General features: G+C 36.5%; 1 protein-coding gene across 1 annotated transcript in view; it reads left to right on the top strand.

Moving 5' to 3' along the window:
• Positions 1-19,160, top strand: part of Tanc2 (tetratricopeptide repeat, ankyrin repeat and coiled-coil containing 2) — a 476,564-nt gene that overhangs the window by 441,310 nt on the left and 16,094 nt on the right. The window contains 3 exon segments of the mRNA XM_047542811.1: positions 9,189-9,282; positions 15,965-16,098; positions 17,047-17,170. Of these exon segments, the coding sequence (XP_047398767.1) occupies positions 9,189-9,282; positions 15,965-16,098; positions 17,047-17,170 (352 nt within the window).

Here is a 19,160-nt window from a genome sequence, read left to right as displayed (position 1 = left end):
CCTAGTACTGTCCTCCTATTTTTTCTCCTCCTTTTGTATAAACATCAGCTGCTATACATCTTTTCTGCATTCTCTCTGTTTACTTTCTGAAATCTTTTCTAACTTTATTTATTTTCTAACATATTTCCTTTTCTCCTAATTTACTGTATTTTTACCATCTTTCAGAATTGATTGGTTTCTCTAACTCCTACCCCCCACCATTACTTACTGCTGTGGATGATATAGTTGACATTGCTGTTTGCTTTAAAGCCAGATCTAGTTCATGGTTACTGTTTTTATTGTTGAAAAATGCTGAACCCATTCCTCTTTACTGGTGGCAATTAATGTTGAAGACATAGGAACTGGATGTTTACTTTAACATTGTGTACTGTTTTTTCTTTGCAACAGTTGTTACTATTGTTTATTTGGCCCCATTCTGTGAGGTCTAAGAACCCATAGGGACACTAGAAGTTCACAAGTTAGATACTCTGCTGCTGAACTAAACATTCCTGACATTACTCCAACTCAAAGTAGTGAGGAGACAAAAGCCCCAAACCAAGAACAAAGACCCAAGGAGGGAACAATCAGAGAGGGAACTCAGGTTCCACCCATTGGCTTCTACATATACATCAAAAACAGATGTCCCAGAACAAATAAGGTAATTACACACAAAAGGACACAAAAAAAAGAGGTAGGGGAATCCAGCTCAATTGATGTACAAGTCCAAGACCTCTGAAAACATGAGAAAACAGGGGGGAAAAAATCTCCCCCCAAAATCCACAGTCCCCCAACAAAAAATCCCACTGATGGCACAGTGGACAAAAGCCCAGAGAAAGATTATAAAAAACTGATTGTTAAAAATATTCAGTGGTGCTGGGCTTGTGGCTCAGTGGCAGAGCACTTGCCGAGCACGTGTAAGGCACTTAGCACCACATAAAAATGAACAAAATAAAGTCATGCTGCTGCCCATTTGCAACTACAAATTTTTTTTTAATGTTCAGTGAACTAAAAGAAGATCTAAGGAAGGAATTAAGAGAGTAGTTATAGGGTATGAAAAGCCACTTTAATAAAGAAATAGAAATAGTGAAAAGAAATCAAGCAGAACTCCTAGAAATGAAAGACACAATCAAACAAATTAAAAACCCACTTGACAGCATCACTAACAGATTAGATTGTGTAGAAAATAGAACCTAACCCCTTGAAGACAGAACTTTAGGCATTGAAGCCAGGCTGTATGATCTTGAGTACACAGAAAGCAATAAAGGAAAAAAATATAGAATATAAGCAGAATATACAAGAACTCTTGGACAGCTTTGAAAGACCAAACCCAAGAATAATTGGGATAGACAAGAACATAGAAATATTAAAGGTATTAAGAACATTTTCAATGAAGTAGTTACAGAAAACTTTTCTCACATCAGAAACAAGATAGACATCCACATACAGGAGGTTTATAGGACCCCAAATAGACTTAGTCAAATAAGAAGTTTGCCAAGACATACCATAATCAAAATGCCTAACATAGAAAATAAGGAAAGAATATGAAAAGCTACAAGAGAGAAACATCAGGTCACATTTAGAGGCAAACCAGTAAGACCACATCTGAATTTTCAACTCAGACCCTAAAACCAAGGAGGGCCTAGAATGAGATATTACAAGCCCTAGGAGAAAACAACTCCCAGCCAAGGTTACTATATCCAGCAAATCTCAAGTTTCAAATTTGAGGGGAAAATAAAAACTTACCTCAAGAATAAACTAAAAGAACTCATGAGCACCAAGCCAGCACTACACCAAATACTCAAAGATAAACTGCACATAGAAGAACTAAAAAATAATTCCCAAAGCTCCCCAACAGAGGAAGTTCAACAGAAGAATAATCCACTGAGAATCAAGAAAGGATTAAACAGAGCAAAAAAACAAAATAGCAGGAAACCACAAACACGTATCCATACTAATGCTGAATGTTAATGGCCTCAACTCACCCATTAAAAGACACAGTTTGGGACTTTGGTTGTGGCTCTGTGGTAGAGCACTTGCCTATCATGTGCGAGGCACTGGTTTTGATCCTTAGCACCACTTCAAAAAAAACAATATAAAAAGTATTATGTCCATCTACAACTAAAAAAAGTTGAAAAAAAAAGACAGATTAGCAGAAAGGAACAAAAACAAGATCCAACAATGTACTGTTTACATTGAGTATATCTGACTCTAGGCAGATATTCACAGGCTGAAGGTAAAAGGATGGCAAAAAAATATTCCATGCATATGGTCCAAAAACAAGTAAGAGTAGCTATTCTCAGACAAGCAAATTTTTAAAAAAAATTTTTATTTGTAGATGTACACAATGTCTTTATTTTATTCACTTATTTTTATGTGGTGCTGAGGATCAAACCCAGTGCCTCACACATGCTGGGCAAGCACTCTACCACTGAGCCCCAAAAAAGGAGATTTCAAGCAAAAATTAATCAGAAGAGGCAAAGAAGGCTACTACATTCTAGAGAAAGGAACAGTCCAACAAGAAGATACAACAATAGTAGACATTTATGCCCCAAATGTCAATGCATCCAATTGCATGGAAAAATACTCAATGACATTAAGTCCCACATAAACTCCAACACAATAATATTGGATGATATCAATACACACCTTGTCCCCAGTAGAAAGGTCATCAGAATAAAATCAATAGGACTGGGGATGTAGCTCAGTTGGTAGAGTGCTTGCCTTACACAAGGCCCTACGTTCAATCCCAGCACCACAAAAATAAATAAATAATAATAAATAAATAAATAAATAGGTAGATAGATAGATAGATAAATAAATCAGTAAAGGTATCTCCAACCTAAACAACACTATAAATCAAATGGACCTAATCTGCTTCTATAGAATATTCTACCCCAAAACAGCTGAATTTGCTTTCTCAGCCACATAGAACTTTTTCCACAATAGATCATATTCTAGGCCACAAAGCAAATCTTAGCAAATAAAAAAAAAGTCAATATGATCTCATCAGATCTTAATAGAATGAAGCTAGAACTCAACAGCAAGGAAAATAATAGAATTCACATTAAACATATGGAGATTGAAAATTACTCTTTTTAAATGAAGAATGGATCAAAGAAAAAAATGAGAATAGAAATAAAGTTTTAGAAATGAATGTGAACAGAGATACAACATATCAAAATCTCTGGGACTCTGTAAAAGCAATTCTAAGAGGAAAATTTATAGCACTGAGTAACTACATTAAGAAATTAGAGAAATCCCAAATAAATAAGCTTATGCTCACCTCAAAGCCTTAGAAAAAGAAGAACAAAATAATCCCAAATCCAGTAGAATACAGGAAATAATTAAGATCAGAGCCAAAATCAATGAAAGTGAGAATTAGGAAACAATACACAGGATCAATGTAATAACAAGTTGGTTCTTTGGAAAGATAAGTAATATTGACAACCCTTAACCAAACTAACCAAAAGAAAGAATAAGAAGACAAATCAACAAGATCGGAGTTGAAAATGGAGATATCACCACAGACCCTTCTGAAATCCAGAGGATTATCAGAACCTGTTTTGAATATTTATACTCAAATACACTGGAAAATCTGGAAGACATGAACAAATTTCTCGACATATATGACCTGCCCAAATTGAATTAAAAAGATAGAGAAAACCTAAACAGACCAGTATCAAATAATAAAATTGAAACTGCAATTAAAAACCTTCCGAAAAAGAAAAGCCCAGGACCTCATGAATTCTTAGCTGAGTTCTGCTGGCGCTTTACAGAAAAACTAACACGTCTTTCTCTCAAATTATTCCATGAAATTGGAAGAAAAGGAGCACTCCCAAATACGTTTTATGAAGCCAGTATAACTCTGACACCAAAACCAAAGATGCATTAGGGAAAGAAAACTACAGCCCAAACTCCCCAATGAATATAGATGCAAAAATTCTTCATAAAATATTAGCAAAACTCTCAGCAAAGGAAACTATCAGCAATGCGAAGAGAGAGCCTACAGAGTGGGAGAAAATCTTTGCCACTCATACTTCAGATAGAGCACTAATTTCCAGAATATATAAAGAACTCAAAAAACTCTACACAAAGAATACAAATAACCCAATCAACAAATGGGCTAAAGATATGAACAGACACTTCACAGAAGAAGATCTACAAGCAATCAACAGACATATGAAAAAATGTTCACCATCTTTAGTAATAAGAGAAATGCAAATCAAAACTACACTAAGATTCCATCTCACTCCAATTAGAATGGGGATTATCAAGAATACAAGCAACAATAGGTGTTGGAGAGGATGTGGGGAAAAGGTACACTCATACATTGCTAGTGGGGCTGCAAATTAGTGCAGCCACTCTGGAAAGCAGTGTGGAGATTCCTTAGAAAACTTGGAATGGACCTACCATTTGACCCAGCTATCCCACTCCTCGGCCTATACCCAAAGGACTTAAAATCAGCATACTACAGAGATACAGCCACATTAATGTTCATAGCTGCTCAATTCACAATAGCCAGACTGTGGAACCAACCTAGATGCCCTTCAATTGATGAATGGATAAAGAAACTGTGGTATATATATACAACGGAATATTACTCAGCTATAAAGAATAATAAAATTATGGCATTTGCAGGCAAATGGATGAAATTGGAGAATATCATGTTAAGTGAGATAAGCCAGTCTCAAAAATCCAAAAGACGGATGATCTCACTGATAAGCGGATGATGACACATAATGGGGGGTGGGAGGGGGGCAAGAATGGAGGAAGGAGGGACTGTATAGAGGGAAAAGAGAGGTGGGAGGGGTGGGGGGGGGAGGAAAAAAATAATGGAATGAATCAAACATCATTACTCTATGTAAATGTATGAATATGCAAATGGTATGCTATTACTCCATGTACAAACAGAAACAACATGTATCCCATTTGTTTATAATAAAAAAAAAAAATTAGCAAACCACATTCAGAAACACACCAAAAAGATAATACACTGTGATCAAGTAGGTTTCATTCCAGGGGTGCAAGTTTGGCTCAACATATACAAATCATTTAAATTATGTAAAATTACATATTACATATGTAATGTATCACTTAAACAAAATTAAGGGCAAAAAGAACGATTATCTCAGTAGATGCAGAAAAGGCCTTTAATAAAATCCAACATCCATTCATATTTTAAAACATTGGAGAAACTAGGGATCAAAGGAACCTACATCAACATTGTAAAGGCCATTTATGACAAATCCAAAGCCAACATCATACTGAATGGAGAAAAACTAAAAGTCTTTCTCTAAAATAAGGACCAAAACAAGATGACAAGGCTGTCCACTCTCACCACTCCTATTCAGAGTAATCAGGCAAGAAAAGGAAATCAAAGGGATACAAATAGGAAGAGGTCAAACTATGTTTGCCAGTGACATGATCCTATATCTAGAAGACCCAAAAAACTCCAGCAGAAGACTTCTAGCACTTTTAAACGAGTTCAGCAAAGTAGCAGAATACAAGATCACACCTAAATCAATAATTTTCTCATACTCGCAACAGTGATTCAGCCAAGGAAGAAATCAGGAAAACCATCCCATTCACAGTAACTGTAAAAATAAATAAATTAACACGTACATACATACATACATACATACTTGAGAATTAATCTAACAAAAGAGGTAGAAGAATGAAAATTATAAAACACTGAAGAAAGAAATTGAAGACCTTAAAAGGTGGAGATGACATCCCATGTTCTTGGATAAGCAGAATCAATATTGCTTAAATGGCCATACTGCCAAAAGCAGTCTACAGATTCAATGCAATCCCCATCAAAATACCAATGACATTCTTTACAGAATTAGAAAAACAATTCTTAAATTCATTTGGAAGAATAAGAGACCCAGAATAGCCAAAGCAATACTAAGCAAGAAAAGTGAAGCAGGAAGCATCACAATACCTAATCTAAAATTATACTAGAGTTATAGTAATAAAAGCAGCATGAGGGGCTTGGGGGTTGTGGCTCAGTGGTAGAGCACTTGTCTCCCATGTGTGAGTCACTGGGTTCGGTCCTCAGCACCACATAAAAATAAATAAAGGTATTGTGTCCATCTACAACTAAAACATATGTATTTATAAAAAGCAAGGGGCTGGGGATATAGCTAAGTTGGTAGAGTACTTGCCTCACAAGCACAAGGCCCTGGGTTCAAATCCCCAGCACCGCAAAAAAAAATAAAATAAAAATAAGTAAATAAATAAAAAGCAGCATGGTTTTAGCATCAAAATAGACATGAAGACTAGTGGAACAGAATAGAAGACAGAGACAAATCCACATAACTATAGCCATCTGATATTTGACAAAGGTGCAAAAACTATATCTTGAAGAAAAGACAGCCTTTTTAACAAATGGTGCTGGGAAAACTAGATAGCTGTATGTAGAAAAATGAAATTAAACCCTTCTGACTCACTTGGACAAAATTCAAATCAAAATGGATCAAAGACTTAGGAATTAGGCCAGAAATTTTACAACTACTAGAAGAAAATAGAGTGTCAACACTCCATTGTACAGGTACTGACAGGTACAGGTCCTTAACAAGACCCCCGAAGTGCAAGAAATAAAACCAAGAATCAGTAAGTGGGATGCCATTAAACTAAAAAACTTCTGCATAGCAAAGAAAATGATGAAAAGCCTGAAGAGAAAGCCTACAGAATGGGAGAAAATCTTGGCCAGCTACTCCACCAACAGGGAATTAATATCCAAAATATGCAAAACTTAACAACAACAAAAAAAAAGTCCCAAACAACAAATGGGCAAAAGAACTGAACAAAAACTTCTAAGAAACCAATATATGAAAAAAATGTTCAACATCTCTAGCAATCAGGGAAATGCAAATCAAAACCACACTAGAGTATCTTACTCAGGTTAGAATGGTAATGATCAAAGAATACAAACAACAATAAATGTTGTCAGGGTTGTGGGGAGAAAGGTACACTTACATTGTTGGTGAAACACAGACTAATACAACCACTCTGGAAGGCACTGTTCCTCAAAAAATTAAGAATGGAACCACCATATGACCCAGCTATTCTACTCCTTGGTATTTTCCCAAAAGATCTGAAATTATCATACTACAGCAACATACAGCTCCATCAATGTTTATAACTGCACAATTCACAATAGCTAAATTATGGAATCAACCCAGAAGCCCATAAACAGATGAATGAATTAAAAATTTGTGATATAAATATACACACACACACACACACAATGGAGTTCTACTCAGCCATAAAAAAAGAAAAATTATGCCATTTGCCAGTAATTGGATAGAATTAGAGAATATTATACCAAATGAAATTAGCCAAACTCAGAAATTTAAAGGTTAAATGTTTTCTCTCATGTGTGGAAGCTACAGTAAAATAAAGGAAAGGGGGAAAGAAAGATAGGATAGCATAATGAACTAGCCAAATATAAATTAATAGATAAGCAAAAGGAGGTCTAGTAGAGAATGGGAAAGGGGAGAGAGGATGGGAGGAAAAACCAAAGACCAGGCTCCTCTCTGATATGCAGATGCAGACTCACAATAGGTGTGAGGGGAAGGGGTGTGGAGGTTCACCAGATTGGACAGAGGGAAATGGGGGAAGGGAGGGGGAATGGGAACAAGAAGACAGTAGAATGAGTTGGACATAACTTTCCTATGTTCATATATGAATACACAACCAGTGTAATTCCACATCATGTACAACCACAAGAATGGAAAGTTATATTCCATTTATTATATTCAAAGTACATTCTACTGTCACATGTAACTAAAAAGAACAAGAAAATGCTAAAGGCATACTTCTCAATTAAAAAACTCTAATAAAAATAAATAATACATTTTGCTGATCTAAATGTTACACAATTTTTACAAATACTTATGATATACTCAGAACTCCTAATTGAATACTTTTTATGGATTTTTTTCCAAATTTGCATCTGCAGCTAACCTGTGATTGCATTCTAACCATGATGTGACAAATGGAGTTGATCCCAATTTAACTCTTCCCAATAACTGTACTGTCATTTAAATCCAATATGGGATCTATTGTTAAACTACTTCTCATCTCCATACAAATTATAGTGCTTAATCTGAAACTTCTTTCAGCTTTAACTCTAACTCAAACACCAATTTATAATATTTGCCAATTTCTAGCACATAAATCTCCCACCACAGCCAATTTCAGGTTACCAGTGTGGTACTGCTGAATACAAAGGGGGAAAGAAGTGCACAATATCACACCATTTTTTAAGATTTCTACTGTAAAGACAGTAAATATAAACAACCTCAAGAGGATAGATAATAATAAGATGTAGTTAAATAGGAAGTTACATGATTTCAGGGGTTTTTGTTTGATTTGGTTGGTTGGTTGGTTGGTTGGTTATACAATGCTAGAGGTCAAACCCAAGGCCTCTCGCATGCTAAACAAGTGCTGTACCACTGAACTACATCCCCAGCCCCAGGTTTAAGTATTCTTTAACTTGGTTTTTAATATAATTTATTTAATTGTTATTTAATTTTTAACAAATGACTGGTTTTGCTTAACAACCAGCTTGCAGAATTCTAAGAATTTAATCATCAGCTCTCATGGGCCACTGCAGACCATCACCACACCACTGCATAGGATGCCTCAGTGAAACAGCTACCCGGTTGACTGATACGATATGTCACCAAGAGAATATTAAGTAAAACTGAAAATTTTATTATCTATGGAAGGTTTTTCTAACTCTGTATAATCAAATTCCTGGAAATAGAGCTATCTTGTATTTTTGTGGTTAGCAGTCATTCTCTTGTAGTAGACCCAAACAGTTCTTATGCTTCTGAAAACTAGAAGGATGCTAATCACTCTGCTCTGAAAAAATACATGTCTTCAGTTTTCTCCATATTTATTTTCTGTGGTGTTATTAGGAAAATAAGAGATTGCTTCTTTTACTTAAATATGAAGAATATGTCATTTTTAAAATCATATGCTACATTAAGTGAATTATATTTGAGAAATGTATGTAAATTGTAGGACAGATGCTAATCAGAGCAGTTTAGGGTTTTTAGGCTGGGCAGTTTGGATTCCTCTTATATGCAAGAGATTGATAACTTAGATGAACCAACCCTCTTTCAAACTTCACAGGCTAGTGTCAATGACATAGTTTTTCACCTGAAGTTTGAGCTGATGCAACTTCTTTGTTTCAGATTGTCTCCTACCTACTTGATCTTCCAGAAAAAGATGAAGAAGAAGTAGAGCGAGCACAGATCAACAGTTTTGACAGTCTCTGGGGAGAGACAGGTACCTCTAACAGATACTGCTCTTTTGTCTCATGAATATGTTGTATCTGTGTGAATTCTCTGTTATTTTTTTTCTGGCATACCTTTGGCACATCTCTATCATGACTTTTCTGTTAGAGAACTATTCGGCACAAGTAAACAAGTCGGTCCTCTTTCCCTTTGGACTCTCCATACTCTTTGCTCTTTTGAACAAAACATTTTCCCACTCTTGTTTCCAAATATTTTTAGAAGACTGAAAGTTTCCTTTCAAAAGTGTTCCAATGTGAGCAGAAAATAATTGTGGCCTTTCTCATTTTTAGTGATCATTGTAGTTCTTCCATCAAAATGATTCTCTCCACCTGTGGTTGTAAACCAGATTACATCTTTATCCACACCCCTCCCTGGTAGAGTGATATCTTGACACAGTTAAACTTTATGGTATAAATAAAGTTGCTCTCTGGCTACAGAATTAACTCTTTAAGGCCCAGTCCCATACATTTCTTTTTAGCATACGGTAAAGCAATTCCTGTATTACTTAATACTTACTATACAAACAGATTCCTCTTCCTTATGGCCTTTGCAGGAAATGATTGTTATCTTTCCACCAAATCTAAACTGGAGCATCTGAAGAAACATTAGTAACCTTTGATGTGTTTCTATGAAACCAGCGCAAGGAAAATGGTAGCATAACCACAGACATGTGTCTTTTTTTTTTTTTTTTTTTTCTCCCCACAGTGCTGGGGATTGAACCCAGCGTCTTATGCTTGCAAGGCAAACACTCTACAAACTGAGCTATATCCCCAGCCCAGATATGTGTCATATTTATCAGGAGAAGTAGACCAATATTGAGATGCCCAGTTAGGGAAATTATTTTGCTGAACAAGAAGGGGTGTACCTTTTGGTTGTTCAAAATAAAAGAAGATTCTTGAACTTATTTAACATCTATAGCAACCTATTGAATTGTAGTGTTTCTTCCCATGGTAAAATTTCATGTAGGTTTCATGACTTCTTTAACTGATCATCATGTGGAATGGGCCAAAGCTCAGGAATTTGCTTCTCAAACAATCCCTTCCTCTGTAAGAGCCAAAAGGAGCAGATGCCAGGCAGCTGCAGCTTAAGAGCCCATGACAGATTAAGGGAAAGTGTGCATCTGGAAACAGCTGCTGTCTCTGAAAACAACCCTGCCCCTAGAGAAGCCAGAGGACAGGCTGAGGGAAAGGGATCAGCCAGGACATCAGCAGTTCTGGAGTATTGTTATGTGTCCTAGAACTGCAGAAAGGACCCCTTGGTTTACATTCCCTGTCAGCACACCTCCCCCAGTACAGTGTTGCCATACCTCCCAGTAGGCCCTGAATGCCAAGGGCACAGGCACGTAAACCACTGAGGATAGCAAAAGAGTCATGGCTCAGTGGTGATAATGGTAGAAACTGTAACGCTCATGGTCACAGTGATGAATGTCAGACACATTCTAGTGTTGTACTTGAGAAATCCTCAAAGAGGTTCAGGAAGGACGTGAACTAAATGGAAGGCTTATTTATTGTTGTTGTAGATGGACACAATCTTTATTTTATTTATTTTTATGTGGTGCTAAGGATCAAACCCAGTGCCTCACACATCCTAGGCTGCCACTGAGCTACAGCCCTAGCCCAGAAGGCTTATTTTTATTGATATGAATTTACTATAATAAAACTTTATGGCCTCAGAATTTTAAAAGGTTTTTACACTTTAAAGTTTACAAAAATGTTTATGGCAGGTGTGCCATCTCAAAATTTTAGAAGTCAAAAGTTCCTGTCAGCTTGCTTGTAATCAGAATTGTGTTTAACTTGATATTTGTGTGCAATAATTTTAGTGTTAGAAACAGAAAATGCTATTTAAATACAATTTGAAATGAAGCGTATTTATAATATAATTTCTAAGTTTTTGAAAACATTTGATTTCAGAAAATTTCCTGAAAAAAAAATTTGTCTTTATGAAAATGACCCTAGAACTCACTCACCACTAATATAGAGTGGACTTTGGATTGCCTTTATGTCTATACTGATAAGTTTAACAAGTATACATGTTCCTTTCTAATAGCACATGATCATTTAATACTTATAATAACCTACTGAATTGTGATATTTCCTCGAGTAGCCAAATCTTATATATGTTTTTGCATGTAAGACCTGCATCTAGCTGGTGGGATCACCAACCCTGCAACCTGACTTAAGAGATAAAATTTTTACCTAAGGAAAATATAATGGTCATGTTGTTCCCAACAATCTATATCGTTTACTATATCAAATCTAGGATACTACAAACTATAAGAAACTATGTAAGCATAATTTTATATGCCACTTCAAAAACAAAAAACTTCTGCTAATTACATAACACAATTCTTTATTATCATATCAATTGTAATATGCTGCCTCAGTTTAGAAAGTGAATTTTAGAATCAGTTAAATACATCTTAACATATAATAAGATATTAGTTGAGATATAATTTTTCATATATCAGATTTTCTAAAAACAGGTCACTAGAATCTCCTGGTTACTTTTGTCCTCCTTTTGTACCCTCTTAATACTTCTAGATATCATTTTATATCTTTTTTTTCCCATCTTCTCAACCCCCTTCTATCCCAGAGTTTTCATAGACTTATAGAACAACCCCCAAAAAAGCCAGAAGGTGACAAGATTGTCCCATTGCCTTGTGTTAGGGACACAGACCAGTGCCAGCATTAAGAGGTTCTAATAACTCTAAAGGCCAGCTCTGGACATAATGACCCAATAGAAGCCAGAGTTCACAAAATGAATGAGATTCCTTTCATTTCTGCCTTTCTCATCTTTGCCTATCTTATTACAGCTACCTCCTAACTGACCTTCCTGCCTCTGGCCTCATCCTTTTCTGATTATCTCCCAGACTTCAGGCATAGGGATCTGTTTGTATCACTTGTTACTTTCCTGCTTACTGATCTTCGTTTACTACTTTTAGAATTAAGTTCTTTAAGGCAGCATACTTTTCCAGGCTTATCTCCAGGCTAATCTACTGCCTGTCTTCTCCAGTAGTTCTCATAATAAACTGTTTCCCACCTCGGTGCCTTTATACACTCCTTTGCCTAGCAGGCCTTACTGCCTTGTCCTTGCCTACCTATAAGACTCCTACTTATCTTTTGTCATCCAGCTCAGATTTTCCTGTCTTCCTGGAGGCCTCCTCAATACTTCTTCCTCCGTGCTGCCTCCATACCATGGACATCTCTCTGTTGTGCTTATCATATTGTGCAATAATGTGTTTATCTGTTTTTCTTTCTGGACCATGAGTTCCTTGAGACCAGAGGCAGTGTCTGACAAATAGCTCAATGAATGTTTAATTAATGTTATTTTGGATAGTAGTAATCAGTTTATGTCTCCCCAACCACCTTCTCCCATTAATCTTGAGACGCTGTACTCTTTCAAGGTTGAAAATAGAAAACAAAAGTCATTTGCTTCTCTATATTCTGTTTACTGTCATCATCCCATCCCACAGACTTTGGCTGTTTCCCCAACTCTGAGCTGCATTCTGTCTACTTCTTTCAAATTCCTTATATGTTTCCCTTCAAAAAAAGGCCATTTATGTCACATAATCTCATCAGATGCTGACAAGCTAGGGAACAAATTCTGTTTCTGGTCTCTTAGGAAGAGATTTTGTTCCTAACTGCTATGTTTGCTGTAAGAATCAGCTTGTTTTACAAACCTGGCTTTACTTTAAATCTCCTTTCTGTCAAAGTTCTAACAGTTTTTGATAAGATTCATAAAACCCAGCCAAAGCAACTCCTTGCTCTTGGATTTTGAAAAGTCCAGACTCCATTTTACATAATTATATGTTGTTTTAAGATGAAATTGGCCAGCTGTGTTAATAACCATGTCCAGCTATCAGCTGAAGTTTACTGCCAAATGACATCATAACCTAAGCAACAGAGATGATACAACAGAGAAAAAGACCAAATGGAACATTCCCTCTCATAAAAATGAATTATTTGATAGTGAGAAATAGGTCAACCAGAGTAATAGAATTATTAGACAGTGTAACTTTACAGATGGTCACTGGCTGTGAATATTCACATATATTTTCTGAGCTAGCATCATTAGTGAGAGGCTTGACTCTGAAATATTATCTATTTTCTCCAGGGTCTCTAAATTATTTTGTGATAAATACTATATTTGGCTTCCACACATAGGTTTGCTGCAACCCTGTTACCTGGTAGCTAACTTTAAATGGGGTCAGAACCTGGGAGTGGTTTGTTTTGTGTTCCAATAAGATGATTCTTTTTGTTGCTTTTTTAACCAGAGATTGAATCCTGGGGCACTTAACCACTGAGCCACATCCCCAACCTTTTTTTGTATTTTATTTAAAGACATTGTCTCACTGAGTTGCTTAGGGCCTCACTACATTGCTGAGGTTGGCCTTGAACTTGTGATCCTCCTGCCTCAATCTTCCAAGCTGCTAGAATTACAGACATGCAACACTGTGCCCAGCACAAGATGATTCTTGTAATGCCTAACCCATGTCTATTCCAGTCAGGTTCTTAAACTACTCTTGTGTTTTCACCCATATACAGAACTAATGGGGTTCTTTTCTGTTAGAAATATGAACTTGGGAAAAAGAGAAGATCACTTAGATTTAAAGAACCAGAGATAAAAATTCTTTGTTAAGCAAATAATTATAGCCATTAACTCTTGTTAATCCACTCAAGACTTGAAAGTGATTACCTCAGATAGGACCAAGCTTCTGCCCTGCTATGAGGAACTCAATGAGAAATGCCAATGTCAAGAGTTCCAAAATAAAATTGAAAATAAACATAAGGCAAACCATAGATCTGGTTTGACTGCATACATTTTCAAAAATTGCCACATTTTCCTTCATAAATCCATCTCATCTTTGGGGAAGGAAGGGATTACTTAAAGGTTTATCTTTGTGAAAATTGATAGTTTTAATTTTGTATATGGTGCAATTGTGAATAAATTAGAACAAACCTAAAGACAAAAAAAAAACATAATTTGCACTTAATGGGAAAAAATACAAATGACCATTTGATTGGAATTTCAGGGGCTTCTCTGACTGCAACATTTACAAATTGAAATATCTGCACCTGTTAAATATTATCATTTTTCTGATCTGTCATTGGAGTAAGTGGCCATAATAAAGAAGGATCCGTTGTCGGCCACATCAATTTCTCAGTTCAATTTTAGGGAAAATTTTTTCTGTCCTCTTTCTTTAAAATGAAGCATAAAGTCCTCCCTACCCTTTATTCCTGCTTTAAAACAATAAACCTATGCATTTTAAATTCCCTGATTAAATGAAATAAATATTTGTTTAAAGATGGACTTGTTATCTTTAAATTATTCTTTCTGCTATTAAAACAGCACACTGAGGATGAAATTGACACTCATAGAATCTCTACTGTATCAAAGATCATAATGATACATAAAAATGGCATAAAAATGTAAAGTTTCTTCCTACTATATCCTTTATACTCACTATAGCTATTTTTTATCTGTGACTCCATTATTTTATACTCAGAAGAAAATAGCCATTGTCACTCCTTTTTTCTTATCCTTAAGACCATTGCGTTGAATGATTCTGATCTTTTTTTGGTACTGGGGATTGAGCCTACAGCCTTGTGAATGCTAGGCAGTGCTCTATCCTTGAGCAACATCCCAGCCCTTTTTTATTTTTTAATTTGAAGCAGGATCTCCCTAAGTTGCCTAAACTGGCCTTGAATTTACAATCCTCCTGCCTCAGCCTTCTGAGTAGCTGGGATTACAAGTGTGCACCACTGTATCTGGCTGTCATTTTGATCTGCATATAAAAATGTTTACAAATATACAAGGAATTTCTATCTCTATGAAAGGGTGGGAAGGAAGAAAGAAAGGAAGGAGAGAGACATCAGTGAAAAACTGGCCCGTGGCTCTTAAACTGTAATTCCTGACTTTGGTTCTTCAGATTTGAGAGCTCAGAAGTGAAGGTTGGCCAGAGGTGGTTCCCAGCTAATTATAAAGAAGCCTTTATGTCTGCAAAGACACTTTTCTCTAGGTTCCACTCACTCATAACCTGGCAGGTTTGTAACTAGGACAAGCAACCAAAAGAGAGGTAAGGTAAAGGCAAAGAAGATAGTATGGGTAGAGAAAATGAAACTCAGTAAGTTGGATCAAAGGCGATTTTTCAGTGGATTCGTTATTATGATTGTCCCCAGATATTGTGAGCACATTTAAATGTTTTTATTCGTTATTTTTCTTTCATTATATTTCATTATATTATATTTCATTATATTATATTTCATCATATATTTCATTATATTATATTCATTATATTTCCTTTCTGGCTGGACGAGGTGACACTCATCTGTAATCCCAGCTACTTGGAGGCTATGGCTGAGGACCACAAGTTCGAGGTCAGCCTCACCAACTTGGACCCAGTCTCAAAATAAAAAGTATTGGGGACATAGCTCAGTAATAAAGTTCAGGTTCAGCCCCCAGTACCAAAAACTTAAAAATACAATTTTTTCTTTCTGGAAAAGGCAGCTTAAATCATTATTCATGGAAGTAAAGTAGTAATTACATTGGTCAAACACAGTTACTTACTGTATTTGCACAAAACAAACTATTTAGAAACACCTTAATGCCACGCTTAACATTGAGGACCAGAGAGGGCAAGAACCACCTTCCTCAGTCTTTGTCTCTACCTTTAGCCCTAACAGCTGCAGCCGGAAGGGGCAAACTGGAGGTGTGCCGGCTGCTGTTGGAGCAAGGCGCGGCAGTGGCCCAGCCAAACCGCCGAGGGGCAGTGCCCCTATTCAGCACTGTTCGCCAGGGCCACTGGCAGGTAAGCAGGGAAGCTACTTGCATCCTCTCAGGCAGAAATGAGTTATAAGTGGAAACTTCTTATGCAAAGAATAAAAAGATCACAAATTTTGAGTTAGACAGCAGTTATCAGGTTTGAGAACTGGGCCTTTGTTCTTAATAGTCTGCTTAATTAGGGGGGTGATAAAAAGTTACACAGTTCAAAACAATCATTGTGACCTGGATTGACTAACCACTTTTGTCCTGGTCATGGAGTGATCTCCTCACACCTGACAGTATTCACCATGTATTGGAAAACTCAGTTCTCAGCAGATCCCTCCTAACCCACTTACTCACAGGTGTTTCAGACTTGGTAAAAGAAAGTGGTGATATATGCAAATTCTAGTTATGTGATCTTCCACTGTTTGGATTCTAAATAAATGTTAATTTATATATTTAGGATGGAAAAGAAAGCATCCTAATAATAATCTTTGGCCATATTTGAGTAGGAAAAAAAGACTCTAAAAACCATACAGTGCTAAAGAGCTATCAGAGGCACTTCACTGTAGTCAGTTCAGTAGTAAATATTCACTGCTACAGGCAGGCTTACAACCCCTAGAGATTAATAAAATGCACTGACATAGGTAGTGACTTGTGTTGGAATTTCCCATTTGGGATTGTTCAGACTACATTACATCTTGACTTCAGTTTTTTTTGTTGTTGTTGTTTGTTTGTTTTTTCACTTAATGGCTCAATCAGACATTTAGAGATGAAACCTTCTTATTTGGCTATCCCTAAGAGAGTTAGAAATTACATCATTTTAGGACTGCATAGTTACCTCTAAAGGGTTCTATTAGTAGAAGACTACTTATAGAGATGACTTACCCATATGGCCATATGAAAAAGTTCACACACTTTAGGGAACAGTATGCATGTGTCTCCTCAATAGCTGGTTTTGGATCAATTGGTCCCTGTTTCTCTGCACTTACAGATTGTTGATCTTCTACTCACCCATGGAGCTGATGTCAACATGGCAGACAAGCAGGGTCGTACTCCCCTGATGATGGCTGCTTCTGAAGGTCATCTGGGAACTGTGGACTTTCTGCTTGCACAAGGTCAGTCCTAGGATGCCAGAGAGATAGTCAGTGCCCATAATAACCCAATAAACTCCTGATTTTCAGCAGTAGATTACAGGAGATGTTAAGAATGAATATTATTGGGCTGGGCTGTAATTCAGTAGGAGAGCACTTGCCTAGCACATGTGAGGCACTGGGTTCGAGCCTCAGCACCACAAAATAAATAAAATAAGGCATCGTGTCCATCTATAACAAAAAAAGATTTTTTTTCAGAATGAATGTTATTAATCCAATTGGTTAGAAAATAAGAAAGGCCGTCTCCTGCCTTCTTATATACTGTGGAATCCTTCTAACCCTGGCATTTCTTGTTTCCTTATGACCTAAGGGATTTTAATCAAATTAACACATGCTGAACTCTTTTGTTCAAATCAGTAATCTCCAAAGTTTGATTTGTTTTAATGTATTCTCATTAAATGTTCATCTTCCAGGGGTTGTATTTTTATTTTATCTGTTCTGCACAACTAAAATTTTTCTTGAATCCACAAGAGCTAATAGTAGGACCCAGTTTGGGGAACCAGGATATTTTATCAAACTGTTATGATACATTCCTTTTGATACTTACCAACATCTACAAATTTCTGGTGAATAGAGATAAGTTATAGGAGGTGGTCATTTATGAGCTTGATGAGGTTTTTCTCCTATAGAGGTTCACCCTCAAAAAGCATTTCAGGCTCCTGCAGACTTCAGTCACCTGTGCAAAACAATGGTTGGTGATGGTAGACCTTCACAGTACAAAAAGGCTCGAGTCAGTGGTGACACTGCAGTGCCATCTAGTGGGGCCTGATGAGCATTGCACAAAGCAGGTGATAGGTAACTAAAGTCATGATGATTTCATTCCAGTTCACCTATTTAGTAATCTGGACTTAAACATCTTTAATTATGCACACAAATCACACACACTTTTCTTCAAGGAAAACAACTCCCAAAGAATTATTCCCAGGTCTTAGCAGCTGAAGTTAGTTGAATTAAGATGAAGACTGGGTTGTTTAAGATTTTCAACTACAGCAGTCAGAGTCTTATTATTGAATGTTCAGCTATATCCTTCAAGGAAGATTTTTTTCTCACAATGTCAGATTCAAGGTTCTGTCAGAATCAGAGTTGATCTTCTAGTATACAAAGTGGCTCTTGCCTCCGCACTACACACTGCCAAACAAGTCTGACTTAATGATATCTATCTTCTTCTGTTGGAGGAAGAAGAGGCTATGCAGACAGAAGGAGGGAATGTGCCTAGATTATCAAGATAAGATGTGGCAGGAATGAATGTTCCAGAACAAACCATGTGCCCTGGAAAAGCAGGACCTCCTCAGCCACTGACAACCTTTGGGATAGCTTCAGTGTCTGCCACATGCCAGTGGAAGTGCTTCAGGCACAGATCTAAACGTTTTCTCTCCCTTACCACTGAAGACATTCTGGTCTTTGGACTGGTTCTCTTTTTTTCTCCCGCACTTAATGAGAAGCTTTCACTAAGTCAACAGTTTTGCATTTATTTAGCCTACATTATTTGTAGAACACTATGGTAGGAACTATGAGTGGTTTTTTTTAATTAATAAACTAATTTGTATCCTCAAAAGGTCTGTAATCTGGCAAAGAATAAATAAAATAAAAGAACATCCTAAATGTTCTAATATATATAATTGAGTTAAAATAGGATATATTTGAAATTTGAATGGGAAAAAATTGTGGAAGAAAACCCAAGCAGGGAGTAATAGTGCAGAACAGGCTTGGGAAAATACACAAGTTGTCTAGGGAAATACATGAGGACTGGTGGGAAATGAAACTGGAAAGATATGTGGAAATAAATGTGAAGGGACCAGTTTAAAGGAATTTGGACTTAATTCTGAAGGAAGTAGAGTCTTTAAAGATTTTTTAAAAGGTTGGGGGTAGAGCTCAGTGTAGAGCACTCCCGAGCATGCACAGGTCCTCCACCACCAAAAAAAAAAAATTTTTTTTTAAAGGGAATTGGTGCCAG

Source organism: Sciurus carolinensis, chromosome 3 (assembly GCF_902686445.1).
Source record: "Sciurus carolinensis chromosome 3, mSciCar1.2, whole genome shotgun sequence".
In the NCBI taxonomy this organism is placed as follows: domain Eukaryota; kingdom Metazoa; phylum Chordata; class Mammalia; order Rodentia; family Sciuridae; genus Sciurus; species Sciurus carolinensis.
This window is presented reverse-complemented; position numbering and strand designations above follow the sequence as displayed.